Source organism: Microcaecilia unicolor, chromosome 8, assembly GCF_901765095.1.
Source record: "Microcaecilia unicolor chromosome 8, aMicUni1.1, whole genome shotgun sequence".
Classification (NCBI taxonomy): Eukaryota; Metazoa; Chordata; class Amphibia; order Gymnophiona; family Siphonopidae; genus Microcaecilia; species Microcaecilia unicolor.
The window spans coordinates 166,680,321-166,701,855 of NC_044038.1; the positions used below are offsets into that span (position 1 = coordinate 166,680,321).

The 21,535-nt window shown below is 44.1% G+C and overlaps 1 protein-coding gene across 4 annotated transcripts in view; it reads left to right on the forward strand.

Annotated features, from left to right (window-relative positions):
- FAM13B (family with sequence similarity 13 member B) overlaps nt 1-21,535 on the forward strand; it is a 242,356-nt gene that overhangs the window by 188,365 nt on the left and 32,456 nt on the right. For all 4 annotated transcript variants that reach the window (XM_030211346.1, XM_030211347.1, XM_030211348.1 and 1 more), the window contains 3 exons: nt 4,281-4,376; nt 7,597-7,680; nt 11,877-12,049. In XM_030211346.1, coding sequence (XP_030067206.1) covers nt 4,281-4,376; nt 7,597-7,680; nt 11,877-12,049 — 353 coding nt within the window. The remainder of the gene's footprint in view (nt 1-4,280; nt 4,377-7,596; nt 7,681-11,876; nt 12,050-21,535) is intronic.

Here is a 21,535-nt window from a genome sequence, read left to right on the forward strand (position 1 = left end):
TCCCCCCCCCCCCCCCAAAAAAAAAAATGATCTGTAAAGGGAAATTGTCCTAGTGTATTTTGCTTTGTTTTGTTTTTTGAGTTATGGGTGGGAATTGTCCTTCCTAGTGTGGTGGAAATTGGTTCAGTGGGAATGGTCCATATGGAAATTGATATGTGGTAACTGTCCAGTGGGAACTGACCTAGAACCCTACTCTCCACCCCTGACACACACCCTCAAAAAAATATAAAAAAATAATTAGCACACTGCTAGCATGCGCACTACCCAAAATCAATGCATCCCACATTAGCTCTTTTTTTTTTTTTTTTTTTTTTTTTTTTGCTGCTTTAGGCCTGCATTAGCAACTTAGCTTAGTAAAAGGACCACTTAATGCACAGTTTAGTGTATACTAACTGCTAGCGCAGTACTGCGTTAAGGAGCTTTGTGGTATTTTTGCAGTTAATGCATGATACACCATGCATTAAGTGCTTTTTGTGTTAGGACCATGTCATAGGTGGAGAATGGGCATAGAGGATGTTTTGTGGTTGGTGAGCTGCAAACAGTAGCTGACCAAAACTAATTCTCGATGTCAACTGCAACCAGTGACTGAAATTTGCAGTTCGGTTTCAGACAAAAAAGAACCCCGCTCCTCCTGCGATCACTCTCAGTGGCCCCTTGGCCCCCCTTGCAATCACTCTCGCTGCAGCCTGCCCCTGCTCCCCCCCCTATGATCAATCTCAGTGCCACCCTCCTTCCCTCTCACCACCCACACAACTGGAGATTACTCCTGCTTATGCTGTTTCCAATCCCAAGATGGCTGCTGGGACCTCCCGTGGCAGTCTCACGAGGCTGCTGCAGGATAGCCCAGCATCTGTTTTGGCAGTGGAACCCACAGGGTTAAGAGAAACTGGGGATCGCTCTTGCCCTGAAGACCCACTAGACCACCAGGAGGTTTAAAGGTAGACCCAGGAAGGGCCTTTGGGTGGTGGATGGTGGAAGGGGCATGGGGCGGAAAGTGAACATGGGTGGGAGGCACGGGGTGGAGAGTGATCGCAAGGGTAGGGTGGGGGGTTTGGTTTCAGTCAAAAACACATTTGCATTTTTTGGCCAAAACCTAAACCCAGATTTTGAGTTGAGCTCTAGCTGCAACTAACGTGGCACTTTTGCAGTTAGTGTGGGACCACTTAACACATCTTAAACAGGATGTGCTAAGTACTTCCGTCCTAACTCCAATACTACTGTACACTATCTGCAAATTTAACATGGAACCAAATTGAGGGGCTCTTTTAATAAACTGTGGGGAAAAGGGCCCTGCAGTTGTGGTGGTGGCCATTTTTCCCATGGGCCAGAGCCCTTTTTACTGTAATGGGTAAAAAGCCCCTAAAAAAATGACCATGCGGAGTTTAAAAAAGCTTTGGACGGCTTCCTTTTTTTTTTTTTTTTTTTTCCGAAATGTTTTTATTGGTAAGAGAAATGCACAAACATCCAAAACTCCTCCGCACAACAATATCGCGGATTATCGCACAAGTAAGGTACAATCTAAAAAAATACAGTACAATACAGTATTGGCACAAATAAATAACACTGTTTAACAAACCTTCATGTGCCAATTCCTCTCAGTTTTCTCTTTTTCAACCCCCCTCCCCTATCTATACCTCCCCGCCCTCCCCCTCCCCCTGCTTATGTTCATACTGACTCTGGAAGGAACGACACAGCTAGTTTATAGGCTCCATTAGGATTCTGTAGTTAACAGTTTCCACCCATCTGCTGGTAAAAGTGTATAACCCATCCATCTAGGCTGGTGTGGAGGGACTAAAGGAAAGCAAATTAGCAAGTAAGGTCTAATTTCTTCATTTCCTATACTGGAGCCTCCCATATCAGTACAAAATGGAGAAGTTTGCCAGATTGTGGATGTACTTGGGTTAATCATACCCCAGAGCTCTGCACTCTTCAGTGCGTCCATCAAATACGTTATTCCCTTCATTCCATAATGATTAGTAGAGTATATTCGTTATTTGTGCCTGTCTCCCAGGATTTTAGCATAAAACATATAGTTGTATAGAATTTCTCTAACCACAGTACGAAAAGATATTTCAAATATCTTGCTACCGTGCCCTGGTCAGTTTACTAGCTATTCATAAAAGATATGGGTACAGACTTAAAGATCGAGAGGGGCCTTCCTAGAGTAAATGCACAAGAGGTTAGCCTCTCGCAATAGGTAGATTGACAGAGGCAGGTGGCACATTTATTTGAGGCCTGAGCTTTCGGGGGACCAAAAGTCTACTTCATCAGTGGATGGATGCTCTAGAATAAGGGATTGTAGGATGAGGGTGAAAGGAGGTAAGACTTAGAGTAAGCTAAGGAAATATTTCTGTACAGAAAGGGTAATGGATACATAGAACAGCATCCAAGTTAAGATGGTGGAGATTACAGTATCTGAATTTAAGAAAATTTGGAATAAGCCCAAAGAATATCTGAGGGGAAGGAAGGATTATAGAGCTTAGTAATTGGTATGGACAGGCAAACTGCATGGGCCATATGGTCGTTATTTGCTGTCAGTCTCTTTGTAGGGAAAACTTCAGGCCTTGGTTTTTATCCAAATATGAGAGTTTATATTATCCATAATTGATGACAAAGCTGCCTGTTCCTGAGCATTTATTAAACCATGCCTGATTAGAATCGTCTGTCCTTATTCTCCACTTAGTTACCTATATGAAAAAGTAATTTTTCCTCTAGTATATTTGCCAAAAAAGGGAGATTTAAGATTGGTTGATGGATACCACATTGGGAAATGTGTAATCTTGAAAAATGAATAACAAATGAGATACATGAAGTGATTTGATGTGGATTCCCCGTTAAGTATAATTATTGGTGATCATTTGGCAGATGATTTAATGTGGACAGATGCAAAATGATGCACATTGGGAAGAATAATCTAAATCATAGTTACCTGATGCTAAGGTCCACTTTAGGGGTCAGCACTCGAGAGAAAAATCTAGGTTTCTTCGTAGACAATACATTGAAAATTTCTGTTCAGTGTGCAAGGGAGGCCAAAAAAGCAAACAGGATACTGAGAATTTTTAGGGTAGGGATGCAAAATAAGATCAAGAATAATATAATGCCTCTGTATCACTCCATGCTGCAAACTCACCTTGAGTATTGCATTCAATTAATCAAAAAAGATATAGCAGAATTAGAAAAGGTTCAAAGAAGAATGACCAAAATGATAAAGGGGATGAAACTCCTGCCATATGAGGAAAGGCTAAAGAGGTTAGGGCTCTTCAGCTTGGAAAGGGACTGCTGAGAGGGAATATGATTGAGGTCTATAAAATCCTGAGTGGTGTAGAACAAGTAAAAGTGAATCGATTTTTTTTTTCACTCTTTCACAAAGTACAAAGACCAGGGGACACTCAATGAAATTACGTGGGAAATGCTTTTAAAACAAATAGGAGGAAATATTTTTTTGCTGAAAGAATAGTTAAACTCTGGAACTTGTTGCTGGAGGATGTGGTAACAGCGATTAGCGTATCTGAGTTTAAAAAAGGTTTCGTGAAGCTCCTGGAGGACAAGTCCATAGTCTTTTATTGAGATGGATATGGGTGAAGCCACTGCTTGCCCTAGGATTGGTAGCATGGAATGTTGCTACTAATTGGGTTTCTGCTAGGTAGTTGTGATTTGGTTTGACCACTGTTTGGAAACAGAATACTGGGCTAGATGGACCATTGGTCTGACCCAGTATCGCTACTCTTAAGTTCTTAAATTTTATTTTCTTCCTTTCTTTCTACCATCTAGCTTCCACCCTCGGACAGCATGCCCAGATAGCTCAGATGACTTTTGGCTAGGAGGAACTGCCATAGTATGACAAAAGTTCTTCCTGTCTTTGGATTTGGCACTGGCATGCTGAGTTCTGGTCCCCTTTTCGGCATGCCCCAGTGGTTGTTAGTTTTACAGTATCATCATGTTTTTAAAAATTAGGATTCATTGTACATTGCCATTTTTAATTTCATCAATTCTGATAGTCCAGGATCAGACTGCTAGTGGGGCTGAAATTAGGAAGCTTATCCTATATATGAGCAAATGAAAAAAAAGTAAGATCAATTTTGTGACATTTTTTCATTCAGAATTAAAATCCATCTCTGTGATTCAGAAAGAAAGATTAAACTTGTCTCCTCCCCAAGCCGAGGTCTTCCACCGTCACCATGTTGATCATGTAAAGATTTCTGTTTTCATTTGATTGGAACGTCAAGAATAATTGAACAAGGGTATTTTTTTGACTTGCTTTAAATTTCTTTTCACTGTAGGTTACAAGAGAGGAAAGGCAAGTTGTTAAACCTCTTTATGACAGATATCGCCTTGTGAAACAAATGTTGACAAGAGCAAGCATTACTCCTATTCTTGTAAGTAAATGGTTGGTTATCTACAATTGATAGTGCAGAACTGAATGGGAAGACAGAAAGGGAACACAGTATGTGCCAATTAAGGCTTCAGGTATAAGGGGGTATAAGGGAATGTGGGTTTTCCGAAGAAAAAGCAGGGAACACATCATTATGAGAGACTTCTTATGGTAGTAGAATGCCAGATTTTTAATTCTTCAGCAGAGAAATTGTTTTTAGGATGCTACAAGAACATGAAAAACATCTCCTTTGCAGGGCATCTATACTGCTTCAGTTTTTTCTCCTCCCTTGATTTTCTGAAGCCCATATGTGAAAAGACATTAGCCCGAATTCATTTCTAAACATGAAATATGAGCTCTGTAATGCAGATGTGCGTTTCCCATTTATGGAATCTTGGATATCTGTTAGAGGCCAACTGAATTTCAGTTTTGGTGCGCCTGAAATTGATATTCAACTTTGTTTTAACCAAAAATGCTGGTGCATTTTTGTCCAAAACCAAAACTATATGCTTGTCTCCTAGCGCTCTGTCTCTCTCCCCCTACCCCCCCCCCCCCCCCCCCCCAGGCCTACTGTACATCCACAGTTGCTCCTGTCCAATACCGTCTCTGCTGCTAAAATGACTGCCGCAATCTCTAGCGGCAGTGTCACAAGACTACTGCTGGAAGTCGCAGCAGCTGTTTTGATTAGAGCTGGCATAGGCAGTAGCGATCCACAATCATCCCTTACTCATGCCAGCTCCAGTCTCAAAATGGTTGCCATGACCTCTAGCTGCTGGAAATCGTGGCAGCCATTTTGAGATTGGAGCCAGCGTGGGCAGGAGCAACAGAGACTCGCTCCTGCCTGACTAGCCACTAGTTCACCAGTGGAGGGGCCTATGGATGGGTCTGGGAGGGGTGCTCCTTCTTTTCAAGGGACTAGAGGGAGTAGTGACCAAGAAAATCAGTTTGTGTTGCTCCTTGTCTACTTTAACATCAAGTATCTAGCAATCTTAATGTCTGCATTAATGTTTATGTATGTTAAAAATTTGATATACCACCACTACTACAAAATATTGTAGCGGTTTAACCAAATTGTATTTACAAACTGTATCCCAGGCCTTATTACTCACCTGGAGTACTGTAATGCACTATATGTAGGTCTGCCAAAGGTGCAGGTTCACAGACTCCAGCTAATACAGAATATAGCACCTCATTTGGATAAGCATGTAATATCTGTTCTTAAGACCTTACATTGGTTACCATCCATCAGTGAATTGTGCCTGAATGCCCCTCCCTATTTTAAAATGCATCTAATTGATCCCTTCATTCTGCGGGTCAAGCTCTACTGGCTTTGCCAGGAAGAATTCATTTAAAATCTACCGACAACAGAGCAATTTCCTGTTTGGGCCCCTAATTGTGGGAACATCTTAAGAATTAGGAGAAATGAATGATCTTGTTGCTTTTCACAAATACTTTAGAGGCGGGTTATTTGTATCTGTTTTTATTGCTGCTGTAACCTTTTGTGGGTAAGGCAGTGTAAAAAATTGAGAAGAAATTGAAGATGAATGTAGTGCCGCGTTTGATGTATCTTTTCCAAGTTCTTCCAGTTAAGATATCCAGGGGCTTTTTGAAGGGGGTGCAGGACAGATTGGTTAGATTCATCTGGGCTAATAAGTTTCCTCGACTGCCGAGAGCTCTATTGTATAAGGACAGGGAGGAAGGGGGATCTGGGTGTTCCAAATGTGTTGTGGTACTATAGGGTGGATCAGGCCCATGAAGCATTTGAGTGGTATCAGGACCACTCGCACAAGTTATGGGTGAAGCTGGAACAGGCAGAGGTGGAATTCTGCCCGCTTAGGGATATGATGTGGCTTTCTCGTAAATATAGATCTTTAGATACAAATTTATGCCCTTCGATTTATTCCATGTTCTTTTATTGGGACGGGTTGTTCAGTGGGCCTGACGCAGTGTTATCTAAGCTGTCCTGATAGCTTTTTCATCCCGGGGTTTCCCAGGGACCCTTTTATTAGATGGAGATCACTGGGTTTGGTCTCTTGGGGTCAGTTATTTGATGATGGCTGTCTGATTTCATTTGAATCATTGCAGGAACAGTTCCCCGTGATGCCTAATGAGTTCTTTGCATATTGTCAGTTGAGATCTTTTCTTAGTTCAAGGGAGATACGGCCCACTATATTACGGGAAAATACGTTCCTGGAAGATTTATGTGAAGATTCTAAAACTACTAGGGGTCTTATTACATGTCTTTATTTTTATCTGCGTGGACAGTTGAGAGCAACCCAGGTTCATAGGGAGAGGTGGCATCAGGAACTGGGGGTGGTTATTGACGATGGGGACTGGTCCTTTTTTGAGAACAATTGGTCTAAGATATCTATTTCAGTTCCTTATGAAGAGAATGTGGTTAACGTGCATTATCAGTGGTATTTGACCCCGGTTAGACTTAATCACATGTTTCCTGGAGTTTCACCATTGTGTTGGCATGGCTGTAATCAAAGGGGTACAATGGGACATATTTGGTGGCTGTGCATTAAAGTTCGGACATATTGGAAAGCAATACAATCTAGGTTACAGCATTGGATTCAAAGACCTATTAAATGATCTCCTGAGTTTTTCATATTTGCTAAAAAAAAAAAAAAAACAGCAGGCATTACTAAATCGCAGGCTTTGCTGGTAAGGCATGCAATGGTTACGGCTCGAGTTGTGATTGCTGGGCATTGGAAATCAAGAGAGGTCAGTGACGAGATGGTTAAACAAACATTGGTTTATCTGTGAAATGGAGAGGCTTAGGGCTTTTCGAGGCCATATGGAGGTGAAATGGGAAGCAATATGGGAGCCTTTTCTGAAACACTGCACATGCTAAAGGGGGGAGGGTTCGGGTAAGTGGTTGGGGAAGTTAGTGAGGTAGGGGAGAGATGGGGGCGGGGAAGGGGGAGATGGGAGGAGGTCTAATAAAATCTTTAAAACCTGGGGTCAATCCTTGAGTTGTCAGTAGAATTGGATTTCCTGTGACTGTTGGCTTTTTTTTGTTGATTCATTTACATGAAACTTGTGTTAATGTTGATTTGTTTGAGTGCATCTCTATTCATGCTAAAGGTAATGAGTGTTTAGATTCCAATGCACAGGGATTCTTTGTCGTTCAATAAAGACGTCAATCTAAAAAAAAAAAAAATTGAGAAATAAAAGGCATGAGCTAAATCCAAAATAAATATATAGGATGACTGTTACAGGGATCACCATCAACAAAGCGGCGGGGTCAGATGTTGCAGCCAATCATAGAAGGGGAAACTGCACATTTCTTTGAAGAAATCAAGGTAAGTTTTTATGTTTTGTTTTGTTTTTTTAACCACGGCATCATTACATTATACTGTTCTGGTGACATACATGAAAGAATTGCTTAGCATATAGCTTTCTTGTATAGTATACAGTGGGGGAAATAAGTATTTGATCCCTTGCTGATTTTGTAAGTGTGCCCACTGACAAAGACATGAGCAGCCCATAATTGAAGGGTAGGTTATTGGTAACAGTGAGAGATAGCACATCACAAATTAAATCCGGAAAATCACATTGTGGAAAGTATATGAATTTATTTGCATTCTGCAGAGGGAAATAAGTATTTGATCCCTCTGGCAAACAAGACCTAATACTTGGTGGCAAAACCCTTGTTGGCAAGCACAGCGGTCAGACGTCTTCTGTAGTTGATGATGAGGTTTGCACACATGTCAGGAGGAATTTTGGTCCACTCCTCTTTGCAGATCATCTCTAAATCATTAAGAGTTCTGGGCTGTCGCTTGGCAACTCGCAGCTTCAGCTCCCTCCATAAGTTTTCAATGGGATTAAGGTCTGGTGACTGGCTAGGCCACTCCATGACCCTAATGTGCTTCTTCCTGAGCCACTCCTTTGTTGCCTTGGCTGTATGTTTTGGGTCATTGTCGTGCTGGAAGACCCAGCCACGACCCATTTTTAAGGCCCTGGCGGAGGGAAGGAGGTTGTCACTCAGAATTGTACGGTACATGGCCCCATCCATTCTCCCATTGATGCGGTGAAGTAGTCCTGTGCCCTTAGCAGAGAAACACCCCCAAAACATAACATTTCCACCTCCATGCTTGACAGTGGGGACGGTGTTCTTTGGGTCATAGGCAGCATTTCTCTTCCTCCAAACACGGCGAGTTGAGTTCATGCCAAAGAGCTCAATTTTTGTCTCATCTGACCACAGCACCTTCTCCCAATCACTCTCGGCATCATCCAGGTGTTCACTGGCAAACTTCAGACGGGCCGTCACATGTGCCTTCCGGAGCAGGGGGACCTTGCGGGCACTGCAGGATTGCAATCCGTTATGTCGTAATGTGTTACCAATGGTTTTCGTGGTGACAGTGGTCCCAGCTGCCTTGAGATCATTGACAAGTTCCCCCCTTGTAGTTGTAGGCTGATTTCTAACCTTCCTCATGATCAAGGATACCCCACGAGGTGAGATTTTGTGTGGAGCCCCAGATCTTTGTCGATTGACAGTCATTTTGTACTTCTTCCATTTTCTTACTATGGCACCAACAGTTGTCTCCTTCTCGCCCAGCGTCTTACTGATGGTTTTGTAGCCCATTCCAGCCTTGTGCAGGTGTATGATCTTGTCCCTGACATCCTTAGACAGCTCCTTGCTCTTGGCCATTTTGTAGAGGTTAGAGTCTGACAGATTCACTGAGTCTGTGGACAGGTGGCTTTCATACAGGTGACCATTGCCGACAGCTGTCTGTCATGCAGGTAACGAGTTGATTTGGAGCATCTACCTGGTCTGTAGGGGCCAGATCTCTTACTGGTTGGTGGGGGATCAAATACTTATTTCCCTCTGCAGAATGCAAATAAATTCATATACTTTCCACAATGTGATTTTCCGGATTTAATTTGTGATGTGCTATCTCTCACTGTTACCAATAACCTACCCTTCAATTATGGGCTGCTCATGTCTTTGTCAGTGGGCTCACTTACAAAATCAGCAAGGGATCAAATACTTATTTCCCCCACTGTATCTGCACAGAACCATACACCCATCAGAATAAAAACTTGTTCTTGCATATGTAAGGTTTAATTGGATCTACCCAGTCTCTTCTTCCAAAACCTCAGTAGTTCTAGCAGAGAGTTGTAAAGGAAACTAAGCATATGATAAATGCCAAAAGATCGGCCCACAAATTCCTCAACCTGAACTTCCCCAGCTGTAAAGGAATGAAATACAAACAGGCTTATGCTACTTCCTTTGCGTACAAAAGCACACAGTCTTGGAACACACTACCCATGGCCCTGAAAACCATACCCAATCTAACAAGCTTTCGCAAGCTTTGAAAACACATCTCTTCAACAGAGCCTACAAAAGTCACCCTCAATGAAACAAATCATTCCTTAAACTACCCAAGTACACCTAAAACACCTCTCACACGACCTTACCTAACACCTCTCCATCTGAATTCCTCTTTCACCTCAGCTTATGATTGACTGTTTTTTTTTCTTCAAATCATTTAACGACGTTTTCATTTCCATACTCTGTAAGCCACATTGAGCCTGCAAAAAGGTGGGAAAATGTGGGGTACAAATACAATAAATAATTAAATATAAACCACTTTACTCTTGATTTTTTAAGACAGGCCTGTAATAACCTATTAGAGGAGGTGATGGAGGCCTGCAGAAAATTTAAACCTAATGGGGATAGATAGAGCAGCAATAGTAATAGGTATAAAACAAGGTATTGACTTAAACATAGGAATTTGCCTTCTACCCAGAGAGGTAGAAGACCAGAGAGTAAACCAGCTGGGCAGATTGGGTAGCTCAGTTGATCTTTATCTACTGTCATTTACATTGTTACTATTTAAGATTTATTTTATAACCTAACTCCCAAAATTAGGAAAATATTTTAATTGAGCTTTTTTTTTTTCTGCTAGGGTGTGTGCAGGTGAGCTCAGATTGGGAGGGAAGATTGTCACTACTGTAGTAGCATCTGTGGACGGTAGAGTTGCATTGAGGGACAATTTGAAAAGAGACTTTCTTTAGCTGATGGAGTGAAAAAAATTCACATCAATTGTAAGCCCTCTGGGGAGAGGGAAATGTATAAAATGTAGCGCACAATGACTAAATCCAAATAAATACATACACATGTTGTAGGGCCTGTTAGCAGTTACAGGCTCATACAGATCCCATGGTAGTCCTGGTCCCCTCTGCAAACATGGTCTTGCTGTTACTAAGGTAATAGCTCAAAGAGCAGCAATGCTGCAGGACTTGGGCTGGTGATATTTAAAAAATTTTTTTTTCTTGTGTTGCTTCTTCAGTTGTACTGCAGCTTTATTTCTTCATTGCACTGAAAATACAAGCTGTTTCCTTGTCTACTTTAACATCAAGTATCTAACAATCTTAATGATCTAACTAGTCTAGAATGAAAGAATTACAATGTATACTTGAAAAGGCTAAATCTTTTTTTAACTTTAAAGACTACTGTGATCTGATGTAAATGAGAAATGCCATAATGGGTCATAATAAAGGTCCTTCAAGCCTCTCTCCAGCAGTGGCCAATCTAAAACATAAATACCCAGCAAGGTTACAAAGAATCAGTTATGCCAGGGTGTAAAACAATAAGGAAAAGCAGTGGGTTTGCCACTTATCTCTTTGTGAAAATCTACTGCAAGGATCAAAACACATGAAGCCCATACACACCAACAGAAATGAATCAATACACTCTCCTTGAATTCTCTCACCCCGCATTTCCACCACAATTAATACTCCACCCACAAATAAAATTGTTATACCCTAAGGTTATCCGCTATTGTTCTATCGCCCCATCTTTTCCCCATTGTATCATTCCATTGTTCTACGCCCCAAAGATGTTCTGACTTGACTCTGTCTCTCATAACTCTTCACAATGTAACCATAATTGTACTGTAACATATTGTATTTCCATCACTCACAATGTATTGTAAGCCACACTGAGCCCGCAAATAGGTGGGAAAATGTGGGATACAAATGCAATAAATAAATAAATAATCTGACCATATATGGTGGCATCCCAATTCACCCTACACTTGCTTGTTTGGAGTGAAACCTTAAAGACAGTTTTCAAAGTAACCTGAAGAAAATAAAAATTAATAATAATTTGTTTGCATCTGGATAAGACTTTCATGCCCATATTTGGATCTCAGGTTAAGAAGCCCTGATCTATAGAATTTTTTTTTTTTTTTTGTTACATTTGTACCCCGCGCTTTCCCACTCATGGCAGGCACAATGCAGCTTACATATTGTATGCAGGTACTTATTTGTACCTGGGGAAATGGAGGGTTAAGTGACTTGCCCAGAGTCACAAGGAGCTGCCTGTGCCTGAAGTGGGAATCGAACTCAGTTCCTCAGTTCCCCAGGACCAAAGACCACCACCCTAACCACTAGGCCACTCCTCATTTCAGTGTGAATGATTCTAGGTTAGGTTTTTTGAAACACTAACAATATATTGCGTGTAGTCTTTGACATGTCCTCTTTTCTTTAGGAGGAAGAGGAGGAAACCATCACTGTATCATCAGAGATGAATGATTCTTTAAAACCTGCTGTCCAACCAGAGTCTGTCTCAAGCCAAGTTGAAAGTGCAGAGCCTGATGCTGTAGAACATCAAGATAAAATAACCATGGACAACAGATTATCAAACACGCGAGCCTCTTCCATGTATGTAGAACCAAAGGCAAAAGTGTCATTTGTTAGAAATTTTAAAAGTGTAGTCAAATATGGTTGAGTACTTGGGTTTGTATTATGTAGTGTACATATCACAAAACTAGGAAACCTGAAGACCCAGCACTTCTGTAACTGGACACCCGCCTTTATGCACATATAAACCTATAGAATACTAGCACACACGTAAGTGCAAGCATGGCATCTAAGCGCCATTCTGTAGCATTGTGCATAAGTGGCATACAGTCTAAATGCAAGGGAGCGTACACAGAGTGCATTGGTGTGCCTCCCACTTAAGCACATAACTTACAGAATACTGCAAATTACGCATGCCCCTGCCGTATTTGCCTGATCACGATTACATCATATCTATGGCTGATGTAACTGCAGTTGTGTAAATGTAAGGTACACCATTACTGTCATAGAATAGGTTCTCACACTGCTTGACAGTGGTACCACCTTAAGCTTTGATCTCGGCATCTATTCTTCTAAAATTTAATGCAGGCTCAATAGAAGCAGAGTGTGATACAATTAAGACATTGAAGAATAAAAATGTAAACCAACCATATAAAGTCACCATCTCTGTAGCTTAGAGTAGAACTGCATGTTAATTGCTGTTAATGCTGTGATTAATGTGCTAATTATTAATTGTGATTTAAAAATGTAATTGCGCATGCTGCTCGTCTGCTGCCTCCCCCCCCCCCCCCCCCCACTGGTCCGGTATCTCTTCCCCCTCCCTCCGCAGCTCTCCTTCTCCACCTGTACCCACAGTACCCTTTTAAAATAGCAGATCTTCAGCCCTGCAGATCAGCAGCATCCGTACTTGAAGGCTGCATGTGCCAAGCCTTCACTCTGACCAAGCCTGCCCCTTCTGACACAATTTCCTGTTTTCAGAAGGGTGGGCCGTGTCAGAGGGAAAGGCCCAGTGCAGTTCACATGCAGTCTTTCAGTACATCTGCTGCCAGACTGCAAGGCCAAAGACTTGCTTTTTAAAAAAGTATTGTGTATGGAAGAGATTGAGAGAGAACCACGGGCACCATGTGGGAGTTGGGGGGGGGGGGGGAGAGGGAACATAACATGTTTATTTTTTAGAGCTCGCAATGCCTCATGGTTCGGTGCAGGTCACAAACAATAAATCTGAACAATCCAGAAATACAAAGTTACATGGATACTAATGCCAACAGTCAATTCCTGTTAAGATTCAGAAACAAGTGTGTCTTAAGCAAATGTCTAAAATGTCCATAGCTTGATACCTGTACTATTAAAGAAGAAATATCTTTACCCAGTTTAGCAGCCTGATAAGATATTAAAGTATTTATAATTATATTCCGTATTTTTCTCTTTAAAGGCAGAAAAGAAAACAGATTACCAGACTTTCCCTAAGACATTTAAATTCTTTATTTTTGGGTTCAACAGTAAGGGTTTTCCCAGATTTATCTAGGGAAACCCAAAAACGGCGTAAATTATTTCTTGCTTTGCGCCCAAGGGTAATTGCCCTGGGTGCAAACTTTCTTTTGAAATTTCCTTGTGTGTGTAGGATTCTACTTTACACAAAACATTATCAATTTTTTGAACCCAATCAGTTGGATGTTTTTCTAAAAAGTAAGGAGAGTATTATTGTGAAAATTTAGAACCGAATGTAACACTGTATAGCATCTTGGAGTGAGTCTACAGGCTATAGCGCAGTCTTTGATTTAATAGATGTTTAAGAGCTTGGTATTCATAGCTTGATATTTGTATTCCTTGATTCTTGGATCATTTCTTATTTAATTGTGGTCGATGAAAGCATATAGATTTTCCTTTTTAGTTAATTCTTCTGTGATTATTTTCAAATTCTTTATTATTCTCTTTTGAATATTATGTATTTTAAAATGCTTATAAATTAAATAAATAAAAAAGAAAACAGATTAGATGATCGGGTCTCGCGCATAGGAATGGTCAAAACAAAACAATTAGATATGAAGGAGTTAAACCATGAGATACTTTGTACATCAAACAGGCAAATTTCAAAACACGAGCTGCCACCAGCAACCAATGATCTTTGGAATAATACATTGTGAAAGCAAGATTTTTATTGCAGCATTTTGTCTAACATTTTATATTCAGCTTTTTCTAGTCATGTCGACCAAAATCATGCACTCACAAGATCTGCCTGTATAACTGTTTTATTTTGTTCTGGTTTTGCATGAAAAATAATGGAGTCTTTGTGCTGACTTTAAAACACTAAAATTATGAAGTGGTCATGTCCCTGTGCATAAATTCAATATATTCAACAAACTAAGTTAGGTTATTCAAATATCCATTATGTTAGGCTATTGAAATATCCATTATGTACCTAATAAGTAAATGAGACACTTCAAAGGTGGTTCCAACCTCATCTATATAAGATGTCAGGAGAAGTTACTGGCCACATTGCATCTTCATCTGTCTTTCTGAAAAATTTTAAATGTTACTACTTCCTGTACAGAAACATCCATCTATCAACGTGCACAAAAAACATATGCACGCTCTTCAAAAAATCTCATAGTTTCTTACGTCTCAACTGACATCAGTCCATTTGTCAATAGATACTTAGACCATGTGCTTGTGTTTTGATGAATTCGTTCTCTTGCCGAAGCTATTCTATCAATCAGCAGTGATTTACTAATTCTCCGAGGACAAGCAGGCTGCTTGTTCTCACATGTGGGTCGTCGTCGTCCACAGCGGCCCCAGGACGGAGATTTTGTAGTAAAATCTGAAAAAAAAAGGTTGCGACAGCCAGCAAAGCACGGGACGGATGCACTGCGCATGCGTGGCCATCTTCCTGCCCGCTCGCATCCGTTCCCACCTCAGTCTTTTCTTTTCAACGGTGGAGAGTGGCTGCTTGCGGTCTCTCTCCCTTAGGTCCCAAGAAAAACATAGGCGCCTTTTTCGCATGCTGTTGCTGCTTTTTTCTTGTTTCTAGTCGCCTTTTTCTTGTTTTTTATTTTCTAGTTAAAAAAAATAAAGTACATAAGTAATGCCACACTGGGAAAAGACTAAGGGTCCATCGAGCCCAGCATCCTGTCCACGACAGCGGCCAATCCAGGCCAAGGGCACCTGGCGAGCTTCCCAAACGTACAAACATTCTATACATATTATTCCTGGAATTGTGGATTTTTCCCAAGTCCATTTAGTAGTGGTTTGTGGACTTGTTCTTTAGGAAACCGTCTAACCCCTTTTTAAACTCTGCTAAGCTAACCGCCTTCACCACGTTCTCCGGCAACGAATTCCAGAGTTTAATTGTGCGTTGAGTGAAGAAACTTTTTCTCCGATTTGTTTTAAATTTACTACACTGTAGTTTCGTCGCATGCCCCCTAGTCCTAATATTTTTGGAAAGCGTGAACAGATGCTTCACACCCACCTGTTCCACTCCACTCATTATTTTATATACCTCTATCATGTCTCCCCTCAACCGTCTCTTCTCCAAGCTGAAAAGCCGTAACCTCCTTAGTCTTTCTTCATAGGGAAGTCGTCCCATCCCCGCTATCATTTTAGTCGCCCTTCGCTGCACATTTTCCAATTCTACTTTATCTTCCTTGAGATGCGGTGACCAGAATTGAACACAATACTCAAGGTGTGGTCGCACCATGGAGCGATACAACGGCATTATAACATCCTCACACCTGTTTTCCATACCTTTCCTAATAATACCCAACATTCTATTCGCTTTCCTAGCCGCAGCAGCACACTGGGCAGAAGGTTTCAGTGTGCTGCTGTGGTTCCCCTTTTTTGTGCCCTAAGTTGGCACAATCGAGCCGTTTGACTTCACCGCTGCGATTTTTCTGCTGATGTCATTGAAGCCTTTCAGCGGCTTCAAGAAGTGTGCTCGGTACCAGCGGTTTGTCTCGGGCACTGACCCGCACTCCTGGTGCATTCAGTGCCTTGGACCCGACCATTACCCAGACGCTTGCAAGTTGTGTCTTAGCTTGAAAGAGTGGACACAGGCATCGAAGAGCTCTTCGCGACCGCCTTTTCGGAGCTCCGACTGATTCCTTGGCATCGACATCGGTACCGGCACCGGGGATGGCATCGACATCGGGAGCGCAGGTAATGGCTGTCCGAACTTTCCCTGTAGGTGGAAGTAGTGAGCCGTCGAGTGGGTCTCCACCTGTCTCGAAGGCTCCTGCTGTGCAGGCCCACCGGGACCGACCGATGTCGGAGCCGACCCCGTGGAGGCGTGTGGATTCCATGTCTTCCTCGTCGGTGCCGCGGAATACCAGTGACATGCTTCGAGCGAAGAAGCATTGGCACTGGTCTCCCTCCAGGCATGGTACCGGGAGCTCTGGGGCATCGAGAGATTTGGCACCCAGAAAGCGCTGACGCCGGGAGAAGCGCTCACCCTCCATACGAGATGTCGGTGCGTTGGTCTTCGGACAGCCCGGTACCGCCTCCCAGACCTTCGCAGATTCTGACTTTGACTCCAGTACCGGCCCCACAGCCTTCCTCGACAGCGACTCTGGAGGAGAGCATTCGAGCCATTCTTCCAGGCCTTCTGGAAGGGCTGCTGCATCAACCTGTTCCGGTACAGGGAGTGCTTGCGCCCTCGGTACCGTCGATGGCAGCGGCAGCTGGCTCTGTGCCTGTGGTGAGGTCCCCGACACCAGGACCGCTTGCGGCCTTGGCCTTGGCTGCCACCCAGGTTGACTTACATAAGTACATAAGTAGTGCCATACTGGGAAAGACCAAAGGTCCATCTAGCCCAGCATCCTGTCACCGACAGTGGCCAATCCAGGTCAAGGGCACCTGGCACGCTCCCCAAACGTAAAAACATTCCAGACAAGTTATACCTAAAAATGCGGAATTTTTCCAAGTCCATTTAATAGCGGTCTATGGACTTGTCCTTTAGGAATCTATCTAACCCCTTTTTAAACTCCGTCAAGCTAACCGCCCGTACCACGTTCTCCGGCAACGAATTCCAGAGTCTAATTACACGTTGGGTGAAGAAAAATTTTCTCCGATTCGTTTTAAATTTACCACACTGTAGCTTCAACTCATGCCCTCTAGTCCTAGTATTTTTGGATAGCGTGAACAGTCGCTTCACATCCACCCGATCCATTCCACTCATTATTTTATACACTTCTATCATATCTCCCCTCAGCCGTCTCTTCTCCAAGCTGAAAAGCCCTAGCCTTCTCAGCCTCTCTTCATAGGAAAGTCGTCCCATCCCCACTATCATTTTCGTCGCCCTTCGCTGTACCTTTTCCAATTCTACTATATCTTTTTTGAGATACGGAGACCAGTACTGAACACAATACTCCAGGTGCGGTCGCACCATGGAGCGATACAACGGCATTATAACATCCGCACACCTGGACTCCATACCCTTCCTAATAACACCCAACATTCTATTCGCTTTCCTAGCCGCAGCAGCACACTGAGCAGAAGGTTTCAGCGTATCATCGACGACGACACCCAGATCCCTTTCTTGATCCGTAACTCCTAACGCGGAACCTTGCAAGACGTAGCTATAATTCGGGTTCCTCTTACCCACATGCATCACTTTGCACTTGTCAACATTGAACTTCATCTGCCACTTGCACGCCCATTCTCCCAGTCTCGCAAGGTCCTCCTGTAATCGTTCACATTCCTCCTGCGACTTGACGACCCTGAATAATTTTGTGTCATCGGCGAATTTAATTACCTCACTAGTTATTCCCATCTCTAGGTCATTTATAAATACATTAAAAAGCAACGGACCCAGCACAGACCCCTGCGGGACCCCACTAACTACCCTCCTCCACTGAGAATACTGGCCACGCAATCCTACTCTCTGCTTCCTATCTTTCAACCAGTTCTTAATCCATAATAATACCCTACCTCCGATTCCATGACTCTGCAATTTCTTCAGGAGTCTTTCGTGCGGCACTTTGTGAAACGCCTTCTGAAAATCCAGATATACAATATCAACCGGCTCCCCATTGTCCACATGTTTGCTTACCCCCTCAAAAAAATGCATTAGATTGGTGAGGCAAGACTTCCCTTCACTAAATCCGTGCTGACTTTGTCTCATCAGTCCATGTTTTTGTATATGCTCTGCAATTTTATTCTTAATAATAGCCTCCACCATCTTGCCCGGCACCGACGTCAGACTCACCGGTCTATAATTTCCCAGATCTCCTCTGGAACCCTTCTTAAAAATCGGAGTAACATTGGCTACCCTCCAGTCTTCCGGTACTACACTCGTTGATGGAGGGAGCTTCATCGCCACCAGCATGGGAGTCGACCGCTCAACATCGTCATCGAGGACATGGTTCCTCGGCGTTGAGACGGGCCCGGTTTCGGAATGTAGTTCGTGAACTCTTGTCCAATACCGAGGAGGATGCCTCCTAGGATGAAGGGGAAGACCCCAGATATTTCTCTTCTGAGGAGTCTTGTGGTCTTCCTTCTCATCCCACTCCACCTGAGAGGAAGCTTTCTCCACCAGAGAGTCTGTCCTTCTCCTCCTTTGTCCGGGAAATGTCTGTGGGCATTTCCTTCCCTGTGGTAAATGAGGATGAGCCCAGGACTGAGATGCTCGAGGTCCTGGACTGTCCTTCACCACCTAAGGAGTTATCCACTGCCCCTCTGCATAATGTCCTCAAGGAGACATTGCTGAGGAATTGGATAAAACCATTATCTAATCCCACCATTCCTAAGAAAGCGAAGTCCCAGTATCGGATCCATGGAGAACCTGAGTTGATGAGGTCGCAGTTACCTCACGACTCTGCAGTTGTGGATTCCGCTCTCAAGAGAGCCAGAAGTACTAGAGATTTCGCCTCGGCGCCCCCGGGGCAAGAAGCTAGGACTTTAGACTCTTTTGGGAGGAAGGCCTACCAGTCCTCTATGCTCGTGTCCAAAATTCAGTCCTACCAGCTCTACACGAGCATTCACATGCGGAACAATGTTAAGCAACTGGCGGACTTGGTGGATAAGCTTCCTCCGGAGCACGCCAGGCCTTTTCAGGAGGCGGTCAGGCAGCTGAAGGCGTGTCGTAAATTCCTGTCCAGGGGTGCTTATGACACTTTTGATGTTGCATCCAGATCCGCTACTCAAGGTATAGTGATGCGCAGACTCTCATGGCTACATGCCTCTGACCTGGACAATCGGACCCAGCAGCAGCTTGCGGATGTTCCTTGCTGGGGGGTTAATATTTTCGGCGAGAAGGTTGAGCAGGTGGTAGAGCAGCTCCATCAGCGGGAAACCGCCCTTGACAAACTCTCCCACCGGGCGCCTTCAGCATCTACCTCAACAGGTAGACGATTTTTCAGGGGAAGGAGGAATGCTCCCTATGCTTACAATAAGTAGGTACAATCCGCCTTCCCGACAGCCTTCTCAGGCTCAGCCCCAGTGCGCTCATTCATGTCAACAGCGTGCGCCCAGACAGGCCCCTGCAGCTCCCCAGCAAAAGCAAGGGACGGGCTTTTGACTGGCTCCAGCTGAGCATAGCCGCCATAAACATACCTGTGCTGGACGATCTACCGGTCGGAGAGAGGCTACAATTTTTTCACCAAAGGTGGCTTCTCATAACCTCCGACCGGTGGGTTCTTCAAATAGTCCGGTTGGGGTACTCCCTCAATTTGATCTCCAGACCTCCAAATTGTCCACCGGGAGCTCAGTCTTTCAGCTTCCAGCACAGACAGGTACTTGCAGAGGAACTCTCCGCCCTTCTCAGCGCCAATGCGGTCGAGCCCGTTCCACCAGGGCAAGAAGGGCTGGGATTCTATTCCAGGTACTTCCTTGTGCAAAAGAAAACGGGGGATGCATCCCATCCTAGACCTAAGGGCCCTGAAAAAATATCTGGTCAGAGAAAAGTTCAGGATGGTTTCCCTGGGCACCTCCCTGGGCACCTCCCTGGGCACCCTTCCCATGATTCAAAAAACGATTGGCTATACTCTCTGGACTTAAAGGATGCTTACGCTCACATTCCAATACTTCCAGCTCACAGGAAATATCTGCGATTCCGTCTGGGAACACAGCACTTCCAGTATTGTGTGCTGCCCTTTGGGCTCGCCTCCGCGCCCAGGGTGTTCACAAAATGCCCGGTGGTGGTTGCAGCGTCGCTACGCAGACTGGGAGTGCATGTGTTCCCTTATCTCGATGATTGGCTGCAGGAGCTCTACAGTCCATGCAAATGACTATTCGTCTCTTGGAGCTACTAGGGTTTGTCATCAATTACCCAAAGTCCCACCTTCTTCCAGTTCAACAACTAGAATTCATAGGAGCTCTGCTGGACTCTGGGCCTATCTTCCCGAGGCGAGAGCAGCCAACCTTCTGTCTCTCGTTTCCATGGCCAGGGCATCTCAGCAGATCACAGCTCTGCAGATGTTGAGACTTCTAGGCCATATGGCCTCCACAGGTCATGTGATGCCCATGGCACGCCTGCACATGAGATCTGCTCAATGGACCCTAGCTTCCCAGTGGTATCAAGCTGCAGGGAATCTAGAGGATGTGATCCAGCTGTCCACCGATTTTCGCATTTCCCTTCAGTGGTGGACAATTCTCTCCAATTTGGCCTGGGCGTCCCTTCTAGATTCCTCAGCTTCAAAAAGTGCTAACCATGGATGCATCTCTCCTGGGGTGGGGAGCGCATGTGGATGGCCTCCACACTTAGGGAGCGTGGTCCCTCCAGGAGTCAGGTCTTCAGATCAATCTCCTGGAGCTGCAAGCGATCTGGAACGTGCTGAAGGCTTTCAGAGATCGGTTGTCCAATCAAATTATTCAAATTCAGACAGACAACCAGATTGCCATGTATTACATCAACAAGCAAGGGGGCACCGGATCTTGCCCCCTGTGTTGGAAGGCCGTCCAGATGTGGCTTTGGGCTCGCCCTTGCGGCATGTTTCTCCAGGCCATGTATCTGGCAGGCGTAAACAGCAGTCTGGCCAACAGGTTGAGCAGGATAATGCAACCTCACGAGTGGTCGCTCAACTGCAGAGTTGTTCACAAGATCTTCTGAGAGTGGGGCACCCCCTCGGTGGATCTTTTTGCCACTCAGCTCAATCACAAAGTCCCTCAATTTTGTTCCAGACTTCAGGCCCACGACAGGCTAGCGTCAGATGCCTTTCTCCTTCATTGGGGAACGGGCCTTCTGTTTGCTTATCCTCCCATACCTCTGGTGGGGAAGACTTTGCTGAAACTCAAGCAAGATCACGGAACCATGATTCTGATTGCGCCTTTTTGGCCGTGTCAGATTTGGTTCCCTCTTCTTCTGGAGTTGTCCTCCGAAGAACGGTGGAGATTGGAGTGTTTTCCAACCCTCATCACTCAGAACGAGGGGGCGTTTCTGCATCCCAACCTCCAGTCTCTGGCTCTCACGGCCTGGATGTTGAGAGTGTAGACTTCGCTTCCTCGGGTCTTTCTGAGGGTGTCTCATGAGTCTTGCTTCCAGGAAAGATTCCACAAAGAAGTGTTACTCTTTTAAGTGGAGGAGGTTTGCCGTCTGGTGTGATAGCAAGGCCCTAGATCCTCGCTCTTGTCCTACAT